The sequence below is a fragment of the Bison bison genome, unplaced genomic scaffold, assembly GCF_000754665.1.
Source record: "Bison bison bison isolate TAMUID 2011002044 unplaced genomic scaffold, Bison_UMD1.0 scf7180017864518, whole genome shotgun sequence".
Classification (NCBI taxonomy): domain Eukaryota; kingdom Metazoa; phylum Chordata; class Mammalia; order Artiodactyla; family Bovidae; genus Bison; species Bison bison.
In genome coordinates, this window is record NW_011495071.1 from 10556668 (window position 1) to 10569526 (window position 12859).

Below are 12859 nucleotides of genomic sequence, written 5' to 3' on the forward strand. Positions count from 1 at the left end.
ATGGTATGGGGAGGGAGGAGGGAGGAGGGTTCGGGATGGGGAACACATGTATACCTGTGGCGGATTCATTTTGATATTTGGCAAAACTAATACAATTATGTAAAGTTTAAAAATAAAATAAAATTAGAAAAAAAAGGAAGGAAAAAAATAATAAAATAAAATAAAATAAAAATAAAAGAAGAAACTGAAGCTCAGAGACGGTACCTCCAGGTCTCTGTGGCCTCAAAGCATTTGTTCCTTCCAGGACTCTCTTTCCAGAGTCTTTGAGTTCAGAGACTTAGATTCAGGAGACACAGTTTCGAATCTCTCTCCAGTACTTACCAGCGGAGTGAAGTCACTAAACTTCAGTTTCCTCACCTGTAAGACAACTGTGATTTGACTTTCCTTACCGTCCAGGTTGTTGGAAAAGTCACACTAAAATGCCTAGAACAGTGCCTGGCATGTTGCAGGTGCTCAGAAGAGGCCTGTCCTCCCAGAATCTTCTGTGTGAAAAATCAAGTGCACTAGGGGCGCATGACCTAGGCTCACGGAGTCTCGGATGGATCACCCCCAGTGACGCTGGCGGCATGCTGATCACATGGCATTCGCTGAGCCCACTGTGCTGGACAAATAAGAGTCCCGTGCAGCATATACACATGCATGCACACACAGGCACACACGTGCATTGCACACACCCACGCATGCACACACATGCACATATACATGTGCATACACCCGTGAACGCACACGCACCGTGCATGCTGATGAGTGTACACAAACTCTGTCTCTACTCTCTGTCCCTTTCTCAAGCCCCTCTTCTCCTTGCCCACCCTCAGCTCTGGAGTGCCCGGAGAACAGCCATTTCGAGGAGTGCATGACGTGTACGGAGACCTGTGAGACCCTGGCCCTGGGCCCCATCTGTGTGGACACCTGCTCCGAGGGGTGTCAGTGTGACGAGGGCTATGCCCTGCAAGGCAGCCAGTGCGTCACCCGGAGCGAGTGTGGCTGCAACTTCGAAGGGCACCAGCTTGCCACCAATGAGACCTTCTGGGTGGACCTGGATTGCCAGATCTTCTGCTACTGCAATGGCACGGACAACAGCATCCACTGTGAGACCATCCCCTGCAAGGACGACGAGTACTGCATGGAGGAAGGCGGCCTCTACTACTGCCAGGCCCGCACTGACGCCTCCTGCGTCGTCTCCGGCTACGGCCACTACCTGACCTTTGATGGCTACCCCTTTGACTTCCAGACCAGCTGCCCGCTCATCCTGTGCACCATAGGAAGCAGGCCGAACTCAGACACGTTCCCCAAGTTCGTCGTCACAGCCAAGAACGAGGATCGAGATCCATCGCTGGCGCTGTGGGTCAAGCAGGTGGAGGTGACCGTGTGGGGCTACAGCATCGTGATTCACAGGGCCTACAAGCACACGGTGCTGGTGAGTGGGTGCAGGGCCCCAGCAGGGGAGCCGTGGGGATGTGAGGACAGGGCTCCCGGGCCAGCAAGCCAGGCTGCAGCTGAACCAGGCAGGCCCAGGATCTAAGGAACAGCAGAGGATGTCAGGGCAGAGAAGGGCCCTGCAGATTTCCTGTCACTTTATCTTACAGATAAGGAATGGAGCCCTCAGACAGGAAAATACCCAGGTCCCCGGAACCAAATTAGGGACAGAGCCAGCTCTAGGAACTCAGCCTTTCATGTCACAGCAGAGCGTGCTGGGGACAGCACAGACCTAGATGGAGTCCCAGCTCGACCACTGTCATATGGCCTCAGGCAGTGGCTGTCTATGTAGGAGAAGGCACGCCTAGTACAGGCTGCTGCTGCTGCTGCTGCTAAGTCGCTTGAGTCGTGTCCGACTCTGTGCGACGCCATGGACTGCAGCCCACCAGGCTCCTCTGCCCATGGGATTCTCCAGGCAAGAGCACTGGAGTGGGGTGCCATTGCCTTCTCCGTAGTACAGGCTAGGCATCTGCAAGTGTACTGTTGTTTAATCCATCTCTTTGCCTTGTATTTTATTTGTTTTTGGCTGCACTGGGTCTTCATTGCTGTGCGCAGGCTTTCTCTAGTTGTGGCAAGTGGGGGCTACTCCCCAGTTGCGTTGCACAGCTTGCTCGTTGTGCTGGCTTCTCTTCTTCTGGAGCACCCTAGGGTGCTAGGGTGCACGGGCTCAGTACTTGTGGTTCATGAGCTTAGTTGCCCCACGGCAGGTGGTATCTTTCCAGACCAGGGATCAAACCAGTGTTTCCTGCATTGACAGGTGAATTCATAACCACTGGACCATCAGAGAAGCCCCTCCTTCTCTTCTTTGAGATAAAAACATTTGCCTGCTTGGGCCTCCTTCTGCCTCTTCCAGTCTCCCTTTGGTTCCCGGGTAACCTGGGAGTTCAAGAGTCTTGCCCACATTTGGAGCACTTAGGGGCTCCCTTATAATCTTACTTTTCCCCACATTTTCTGTCCATTGACCTTGAAGACAGGAGCAGGTAGGGGTTGAGGAGGTTTGTGCATTCCAAAGTCCAGCCTGTGGACATCGGCCCCAGCAAGAGCCCGGCCACCCCTTCTTCAAGGGCCCACCCTAAGTAGAACTTGAGACACTAACAAGCCATTACTTTAGCATTTTGGAGGGGCTGACTTAGGATGTCAGCCTTCTAACACTATCTTCCCAGGTCTGTGGTGTAATATATCTCTAAGGAGATGCTTCTTCCTCTTGTATATGTTCTCTTTCAAATACTGACTTAAAGAGTTCCTTGGGCAGCTCTGCTGATATCTTTCTTTTCTTAGTATTTCCTTTAACCCTCTTCTCTGACAAACAGAGGTTTATGAGCTTTTTTTTTTATTGCCATAAAAGTCACATAACATAAAACATACTATTCTAAGCATACTTAACTGTACAATTTGAGACTTCCCTGTAGTTCATACGGTAAAGAATCTGCCTGCAATGGAGGAGACTCAGGTTCGATCGCTGGGTCGGGAAGATCCTCTGGAGTAGGAAATGGGAACCTACTCCAAGATTCTTGCCGGGAGAATCCCATGGACAGAGGAGCCTGGTGGGCTACAGTCCATGGGGTTGTGAAGGATCAGACACACCTGGGTGACTAACGATACAAACTGTACAGTTCAGTGGCACCAAGCGCATTCATGTTGTTGAGCAACTCTCATCACTTTCCACTCCCAAATTTTTCACCTTCCTAAACCAAAACTCTGCCCCTTGAAACACTAACTCGCCATCTCCCCTCCCCACCCCAGCCTCTGGCATCTACCAGTGTGCTTTCTGACTCTATGAATTTCACTGTTCTAGGTTCCTCGTGTAAGTGGAATCAAGTACTATTTGTCTTTGCGCTTAGCTGCTCAGTCATGTCTGACTCTTTGCGATCCCATGGACTGTTGCTTGCCAGGCTCCTCTGTCCATGGGATTTCCCAGGCAAGAATACTGGAATGGGTCGCCATTTCTGCCTCCAGGGGATCTTCCTGACCCAGGGATTGAACCTGTGTCTCCTGCAGCTCCTGAACTGTAGGTGGATTCTTTACCACTGAGCCACCTAGGAAGCTCAAAATACTGGAGAGGGTTGCCATTCTCTTCTCCAGGGGATTTTCCCAACCCAGGGATCAAACTCAAGTCTTCTGCATTGGCAGACAGATTCTTTAGCACTGAGCCACCAGGGAAGCACATATTTGTCTGTACCCTCTGTATATTGGAATGCATTCTTAAGGTTAACTTAATATATGTCCTAAAAACAGATTGTACCTTTTTTTTTCCCCTGTGCTTTACAATAGGCTCTCACCAGCCATCTGCTCCTTAAACTGTCTTCTCTTTCACGTTTACTGGAAAATGTGCCTTTTTAGCACCTAAGATGAAAGTCTCACTATGGACATTCCTCTTCTCTTTCTCGGATATTTTACCCAAACCCCCTACTGTTTCCCTATGTGTTTCCTTCTAACAGTTGGTCCCTCAGTCATTGAAGGCATTAATCATAGTGCATTTTTCCATGATGTTTGTATCTGGCTCACTCAATACTCATTGTGGGCCTCTTGAGGGTGGGAACCACACCTAATCCATCTTTATGTTAAATGAATATACTGCATGCCATGACACTCAAAACGTTTGTCAAATAAAGGAAACAGATGACATAATAAGCCCTTTCTTCCAAGGTTCCTATGACTTTCATTTTGCCGCTGGTCACTTCTTCAGCAATTGGGAAGATTGAATTGCCACCCAGACAAGTTAGGAATATATCAGGTGCCTTGCTTTTCGCCACATAAGTTTTCCAACAGATGTCCGGATAGTCAAAGTCACTCATTACAATAACTTCTCTCCTTCACTTCCATCAATTGTGTTAAAACAAAGACATCAATCATTTTGTCCGTGTGGCTGCCTCCTATTTGTACTTTGCTCCTCCTCTGATATTTTTCTACCCTTAGATTTATAAATTTTGATGTCATTCCTTCTCCCTGTGACATTTAATGCTCTCCCATCTTTCTACTTTTCAGGTTGTTCTCTTCTTTTAAAATGCAATCTGCTCGTAAGCCCTGTCTCATCCAGTGTACTATGAAATTGTATTTTCTGCCTTGCATTACACACTCTCAAGGTTTAGTTAAGTAGACATCTGAGGTTACCTGTGTTTTCTGACCCAGTTACCTTCACATATGGACACCAGATCCTCATGGACACTTGTTTTTTTTTCTGCTCTCCCTTCTCTCCTCCCCAGAGTCTGATTCCCCGCTCTCACTGGGTGTTTCCCTCTCTTTGGATCAGCTCACCTTCCAGGCACATGTCTCTTGAGATGCACTCATGGCTAAAAAGTCAAGAGCCTTGAGAACCACACTGCTAGTCTCTTCTTCTCAGAAAGAGATGGAGAGGGGAGAGTATGTTAGTTCTTAGGGCTCCCATCACAAAGCATCATAGACTAGGTGGCCTAAAACAGCGGAAACTTACTCTCTTACAGCTCTGGAGGCCAGGAGTCTGAAATCAAGGTGTTGGTAGGGCCATGGTCCCTCTGGGGTCCTAGGAAAGCATCTATTCCAGGCTTTCTCCCAGCTTCTGGTGGTTGTAGGTGACCTTTGCCTTGGGGCCTCATACCTCCAGTCTCTGCCTCCATCTTTTCATGACCTTCTTCCCCCTGCGCCAAATCTCTCTCCTTTTAAGACCACTCGTCGTTGGATTTAGGGTCCACCCTTTCACAGCGTGATCTGATCTTAACTTAATTAAGATCTGCAAAGACCCTATTTCTGAGCAAGACCACATTCACACGTCCTGGGGGTTAAGACTTCAGTGTATCTTTTGGGGGGACACAACTCAGTCTACAACAGGGACTAATTAGAAAGTCATGGGCAGCAAGGAGGAATTGATTAACAGGGTGAGGGGACACTTTTCACGGCCTGCCTTTCTATGTCCCTGGATGTCCTAAGATGCCCAAGCTGGGAACAGAGTATATAGCTTTCCAATCTCTGACAGGAAGACCAAGTTCAGGATGCTTGAAGGTTCTTTCCTCAGGGGGCCTGGGGGATTTAGCATTTACTTTGAATTATTAACATGCACTACAGGATCTGCTTGTTCAATGATTTGCATTTGTTTTTCCCATGATGTTATTATTAGTCACCATCTCTCCCTGAGAAGAATAATGGCCATCATAATGACAGCGCACAGTCAGGCGCCGGGCAAAACACAGCAACAGAGCCGGGTCACTGTGGGTGCACACAAAACCAGAGGGGACCTGGAGGGGACTCCTTGGGATGCCAGGTCCCTCTGCGACTCTCCTTCCCTGCAGTACGGAGGATATGGGGAAATCCACTAAGCCGAGGAAAACTAGAAATAAACATGCTGTGTGTGTACCAGGCAGGGTGTGGGGTGAGCAGGAGAGGGGGGCCTCTCCCGGGCATTGCACAGCCCAAGCATCAGCCATCCACAGCCTGAGCTCCACAGAGATGGCCCCTGTCCTCCGTCTCCCCTAGGCTCAACACAGCCAGGTCCTGAGTGGTCCAGGCTAAGGGGAAGGCTTTTAGGAGCCTCACAGCCAGTGTCTTTATCACTGACTGCTCATCCTATGGGCAGCAGAGAAGAGAGGACCTTTGAACATCATTGTGGCTCAGTTGTGTTTGACAGGCTTGTATTGATGTCTGTCCTGTGCCAAACCCTGAGGGTAGAAACACGAGTCAAACAGGGCTCCTGTGCTAAGGGAACTCAGGGTCTGGTAGGTGAGACAGATGTGTTCACAGGTAACTTTAACATGATGTGAAATCCCAGAAAAATGTGATGTGTGGGTGGAAGGTGTTCTCATGAGAGAACAGGTTTCCTGAGCTACCTGAGGGTGGAGAAGGAAGGCTTTCTGGAAGAGATGACCCGGAGCTGAGCCCTGAAGGTGTCCATTGGCCAGGCCCAGAAGGAGGACCAGGAATCGTCCATGGAGACCCAGAGGGACAGCAAGGTGGGGGGCTGTGAGGGGACCTCAGAACAGCTGAAGAGGCAGCAGCAGGTCTGGGCCAGCTATTTAAAGGAAAGCTCTCCACTGAAAAGCAAGTTTGTGGCCTTATTTCCGATACTCAGATTAGAAACAAATAGCCCCACACTGATCCCCTCATCCTCCTCTTCCTCCTCTGTGCCCGAGTCCTCCGTCCATCAGGCACCGCTTCCTTACTGACCCCTTCCTTCCTCGGCCTCCCACCTTCTCTCCATTCTCACTCGCAAGGGCAGACAGGGCAGGGATGTAGGGATGGAGGCGGGATTCCCAGGCTCTTCAGAGATGGGAGAAGCCAAGCCGGCCTGTTTATGTTGAGGCCTTGCTTTCCCAGGTTCTCGAAGCCTCTCAGTTGTAATCCAGGTACGAGACCTCCCCAAGGTGTCGCCTCCTGCTTGACATCCAGTAGCCAGGAGAAGAGAATGTGGAGAAACGCCAGCCGGCGCACGTGAGCCATTTGGTGCACAGCCTTTCATTTATTCACGTGTGTTGTCAAGGCTGGTGGGAGGCCCTTCAGCCTCCGTGTCTCAGTGACCTTGAGCACCTGTATTATGGGTCTACATGGAACCTATGTCACTTGAGCTCTGGGCCTTCTTATTGAGAGAATTGTGCCTGCCAGATGTGATCTCCCTCCTCCACTTCCCTCCTCCACCCTGTCACCAAAATGACCCATCACCACGTCATCTTCACCTCCTCTCCTTGTTCCAGAGAATGAGGCATCTCTTCCCACTCCATGGCCACTACCCACCTGCACCATCTCTATCTTGCCTTCTCAGCCCATTTGTCATCTCCTCCCTCTCCTGTGTCTTAGGTCCTTCTCTTCAACCCATAAACGTATTTATTCTAAGACAAACCTTGACCCCAGTTCAACCCAATCCTTCTTCTATCTAATCCCTCTGCTCCCTTTCCTTACCAAACTCCTGGAGTCATCTCTGCTTCCATATCCCCTGTCTGCTGTTTAACTTCTCCAGTCTAACCTCTGGTTTCATCATGCTACTGAAGTTCTTTTACTAAGATCACTGGTGACTTTTTTGCAAAATGAGTCCCTTTCAAGTTTGATCTCATGGGATATTACATACGTGGCCCCCCATGGTCCAGGAACCTCCCATCTCTCCATCTTCATCTCCCATCATTCCCAAGGTCACATTTTGTGCTCCAGCATCATTATATTGCTGTAATTTCTCATATTTATGAGGTTGTTTCTCTCCTCTTGGCTTTGACGTGGGCTATGCTCTCTTCTTGGGATTCCCTTTTCTTCACTTTCATTCCTTCTTTTTTGTTGTTTTGTTCTGCTTTTAATTTTTATTGAAATGTAGTTGACTTATAATGTTGTGTTTCTGCTGCTAAGTCACTTCAGTCGTGTCTGACTCTGTGAGACCCCATAGACAGCAGCCCACCAGGCTCCCCCGTCCCTGGGATTCTCCAGGCAAGAACATTGGAGTGGGTTGCTATTTCCTTCTCCAATGCATGAAAGTGAAAAGTGAACGTGAGGTTGCTCAGTCATATCTGACTCTTAGCAACTCCATGGACTGCAGCCTACCAGGCTCCTCTGTCCATGGGATTTTCCAGGCAAGAGTACTGGAGTGGGGTGCCATTGCCTTCTCCGATAGTTTTAGGTATATAGTGAAGTGATTCAGTTATACATACATGTGTATATAGAGATATACACACACATATATATTTCTTACATTCTCTTCCATTATAGAATATTGAGTATGGTTATTCTGTATATTATAGAATATTGAGTATAATTCTCTGTGATACAAGTAGATTCTTGTTGGTTAGCTATTTTATCTATAGTCGTATTTTTTAAAAATTTTATTGGGGTATAGTTGATTTACAATGGTGTTAGCTTCAGGTGTACAGCAAAGTGACTCAGTTATACATGTACATATATCCACTCTTTTGTAAATTCTTTTCCCATATAGGCCATTACAGAGTATTGAGTAGAGTTCCCTATGCTAAACAGTAGATCCTAACTAGTTATCTAGTATGTGTATATTTTAATCCCAAACTCTTCACTTGTCTTGACTGGCCAGCACTACTCACCATTCAGAGCTGGGTGTGGGCACCATCTTCTGTAGGTATCCTTGATTCTGTTCCCAGGCTGAGTCTGGTTCCTGTGCATCTATTTATCTCTACTGTTAACTTTTATCAGACAATCAGACCTGCTTATGTACTTGTCTTGACCACATGCCTGTGAGCTCCTAGGGAAAGAGCCTTGTGCTTTATCCTAGCATTTAGCACGGTGGCTGGTGCACAGTAGTGCCAGACTGATGCCTACTGGATGAGTGAGTGAGTCCTGCCTGGACAAATATTCACAGACAAGGAGATAACTGAGTTGAAATTTGAAGGGTGAATATTGCCCCAGAGAATGGGGGATGGGCGAGGAGCATCAGTGCTGTCTCAGGTTTGATCGCCTAGAGGCAGAGTCTGAGAAAGTGGTGCCTGGAAATGCGGGAAACACCAGGAGCAGGGAGCTCAGAGAGGATGTGGTCTAAGCTGGACACTAGTTACAGTCACCGGAAACTCTGGTGCGTGACCCACACACAGAATCGATCCCCTGTGTTGGTCAGTCATTGACCAATGGCTGCCCTTAGGGTGAGGTCAGGGCTGGAATAGGAGGTCATAACCTCCTGGGCCAGCTGGCTTCCCTGTGGCCAAGACCAACTGTGAGTTATCACTAGCCCACATTCACAACTGCTGAGAATGGGTCCCCTGGAGGGACCCAGAAAGCACCACCACACTCACAGCAAAGGGAGTAGCATGTGGAGTGGTGCAACTCAGTCCGTTTGGGGAGCAGTGAAGTGCTGGGTGTGGCTGGGGTGCAGGAAATGAGTGGGTTGGGCCTGAGAGGCAGGGCCAGCTCCTGGAGAGCCCTGTCAGATGTGCTAAGCGTATCCCCCATTTCATTCACACTGCAGAGAGGGTTTTAAGTATTAATTGCATTAAAAAATATTGGAGAGGCAGTGAAGAGTGAATGAAGGAGAGGGGAGGACCAGGGCAGGGAGAGGAGTAGCGGGTGTGTTTAAGAGTCGAGGTGGAAGGTTGGAAGGTGATGAGAGTCTGAATTAAGGTGGTTGGGCTGGGGGTGGGAGTGTCAGATGAGAAAGAGATTAAGGAGGTCAGAAGGGGAGGTATTTCCGGTCAGAGAGCAACCTCAGACCACCCCAAAGGGCAGCCACCTTCCTCTCCACCAGGAAGATCAGCTCTCTCTTAGCCCTCACAACAGTCTTTGTTTTCCAGCATGCACTCACCCAGCCACAAGCTGCAGGATTTGACTGATCTGAATCAAAGTGGTGCAAGGGCCATACCATTCTGGAGTTTGAAGCTCAGAGATTTCCTTGTTTTCTCAACTTAAAATATACAGGAGGAAACATGTGTCAAGTACCCTCTCCACGTGAGGCATTGTGGTGGGCGCCCAGCGGGGAACGAGGGGGGAGGTGGATGCATAGATCAATAAAGTGTGGTCCCTCCTCTCAAGTCGCTCCTAATCCTGTAGATGAGACAGAGGTGTAGACAGCCAGCTGTAATATGAGGCTGATGTCATATGCGCTTCAGTAACAGGTACGCGTGCCTGATCTTGGCCAAAGGTGCAGAAGAACAGGAGAGAAGTATAAATAACTTGTTCTGGTTGCCCAGACGAGGGAGTGATTCATTCTGACCACAGGCTCCAAAAATCTTGCCTTATAGAAGAGCTGGCATTTGAGCAGGGTCTGGGGGATGAGAAGGATGTTGATGGGGAAAGAATAGCATCCTTGGCAGAGGGACCAGCAGAGTCAAGTCATTCTTCAGGAAAAAGAAGATCCTGAAGGATTTAATAAATTGAGGCTTGTCTAAGATAAGTCCATGGAAGAGCTGGAAATAGCAACATAAGAGTTCTAGGTTTGGATATTTTAGTCTAAACTTTAATTGAATTCTTATTACCCTCTCATTACCTTGGAGAAAACAATTTGAACTCCTGGGGGAAATAACGCTATAAACAGAAGGCACTGAAATAAATAGGTGTATTAATGTACAAAGGATAGTCATTTAAGTCTGTTCAAATCCTAATAATAATAGTTGAGTGACAGAAACGACACTAAATACAAAGATTGGATTCAACCTGCTTCCACCCCCCTCTGGGGCTGCCTCTCAGAGACTAATCATTAAAAGAGCGGTGGCGGGCGGGGTAGGGGAATGTCTGGGTCACCTGGATTTGTCTATGTCAACCTGCTTCCTCTTGCAGGTCAACAATGAACGGCTCTATCTGCCCCTGAAGTTGGGACAAGGGAAGATAAACATCTTTTCTTTTGGTTTCCACGTGGTGGTGGAAACTGACTTTGGGCTAAAGGTGGTCTACGACTGGAAGACCTTCCTGTCCGTCACGGTCCCTCGGAGCATGCAGAACAGCACCTACGGCCTGTGTGGCCGCTACAACGGCAACCCCGACGACGACCTGGAGATGCCCATGGGTCTGCTGGCCTCCAGCGTCAATGAGTTTGGACAGAGCTGGGTGAAGAGGGACACCTTCTGCCAGATTGGCTGTGGTGACCGCTGCCCATCCTGTGCCAAGGTGGAAGGTTTCTCCAAAGTGCAGCAGCTCTGCAGCCTGATCCCCAACCAGAATGCGGGCTTCACCAAGTGCCACAGCAAGGTCAACCCCACTTTCTTCTATAAGAACTGCCTCTTCGACTCTTGCATCGATGGGGGCGCTGTGCAGACCGCCTGCAGCTGGCTGCAGAACTATGCCAGCACCTGCCAGACCCAGGGGATCGCGGTGACTGGCTGGAGGAACTACACGTCCTGCTGTGAGTCCTTCCTGTGGGCTCTCCTTGCATTTTGATTGGTGTGGGCGGGCCAGTCACCCAGTAGGAGTCAGAGCAAATCCAGTGGGGCCATTTCAGGACATGCACTCCGGTTTTGGTGGGGGTTTTTGGCCGTGCCACGTGGCCTGCAGGATCTTAGTTCCCTGACCCAGCAATTGAACCTAGGCCCCTAGCAGTGGAAGCATGGAGTCTTAACTTCTGGACCACCAGGGATGTCTCAGGATATGGACTTTTTGGGGGTAAGGAGATCTACCCTTTGGAATTGAGTTTGCTATCTGAAGCAAGAGCTCAAACCTCCAAGAACCTCTGTGTTCTTATCTATAAAATGGGATTAATACCACTTACTTCCTTTATATTCCTCTGAAGATGAATCAAAATGTACATAAAGCAGAGAGCAGCCCACATGACATTTGGGCTCAGCAAGGACACAGTAGGATTCTAACAAAAGACAAGTGGGGGGAGAATGAGATAGTAGGTTGCTTAGTTCATAGTTCTAGAACCTCACTGACTCATCACTGTACTGATAATTTATATGCTTTCACCTAATATATTTTTCTATTTGACTCATATATGTCATTTATTGGTAAAGAACCTGCTTTACCAATGCAGGACATGTAAGAAACCCAGCTTCAATCCCTGGATCAGGAAGTGGACAGAGGAGCCTGGCGGGCTACATTTCATAGGTCACAAAGAGTCAGACGCGACTGAAGCGATTTAGCACGCACACATGTCGTGTATCAGTTTTTGCATTGATGAAATATAGCAGAATGTTGAAAGCATTGGAAAAAGAATTAGATACACCTGAGATTAACATTAATATTGCACATCGATTATATGTCAATGAAAAAAGAAAGAAAAAAGCAGAACTAGAGCGCCTGGATTCTTGCCTTGCTCTGTCCGTAAGGATGGTTGTGACCTTGACGCATTTCACTTGTCCTCCCTGGTCATTTGTCCCCCCCACTCCCCAATAATGCTGCTGCCTACACTCTTTATGCTACAGAAACGTCAGGAGGATCAAATTAGATAATTGAAAGCCTAGTGCACTCCATGCATGTTAAGTGGTGGTGGTGTTACATTCCTGGCTCGCTTTGAGCCAAGTCCAGTGCTAAACACTTTATCAACATTATCTCCTCAATCACCCAATTAGTCAGGGAGAAACTGAGACTCACAGGAGTTAAGTAACTTGCCTAAGGTCCTACAATCTCAGTGGCAAAGTCAGGGTTTGACCTTCCAGCCTCAAAGCTCCAGCTCTCAGCCCATACACTACATAGTGGAATAATTTGTCTGCATTTAGCACATCACAATAGGAAAAAATGGGGAAGAGAAACTGGTATTGGTCTTTGGCCAAACTGCCTGGGTCTGTTTTCCCATCTCAATCTCATTAGCGACAGCAAATTTCTTTTAGGCCTAACTGTATGAGAAAGGCTACAAATGAATGCTGAATGCAAAGAGCTCCAAATAAGTGATACAGCAGGGGTCCTGGAGAATAAAATCCCTTTTCATCCTGGTAAAGGGAGATTTGGATGAAAAACCAAAAACAGTATTGTCGTTTAATGCTCACACAGTTCGTTTACATTCCACATAATTGGATTCATGTAGATTAGGAGGGGAGGGTGGGAGGAAGGG

The 12859-nt window shown here is 48.2% G+C and overlaps 1 protein-coding gene across 1 annotated transcript in view; it reads left to right on the forward strand.

Moving 5' to 3' along the window:
* The window catches only part of TECTA (tectorin alpha), an 82989-nt gene that overhangs the window by 36494 nt on the left and 33636 nt on the right, over nt 1-12859 (forward strand). Inside the window, 2 exon segments of the mRNA XM_010830495.1 lie at nt 816-1417; nt 10654-11215. Of these exon segments, the coding sequence (XP_010828797.1) occupies nt 816-1417; nt 10654-11215 (1164 nt within the window).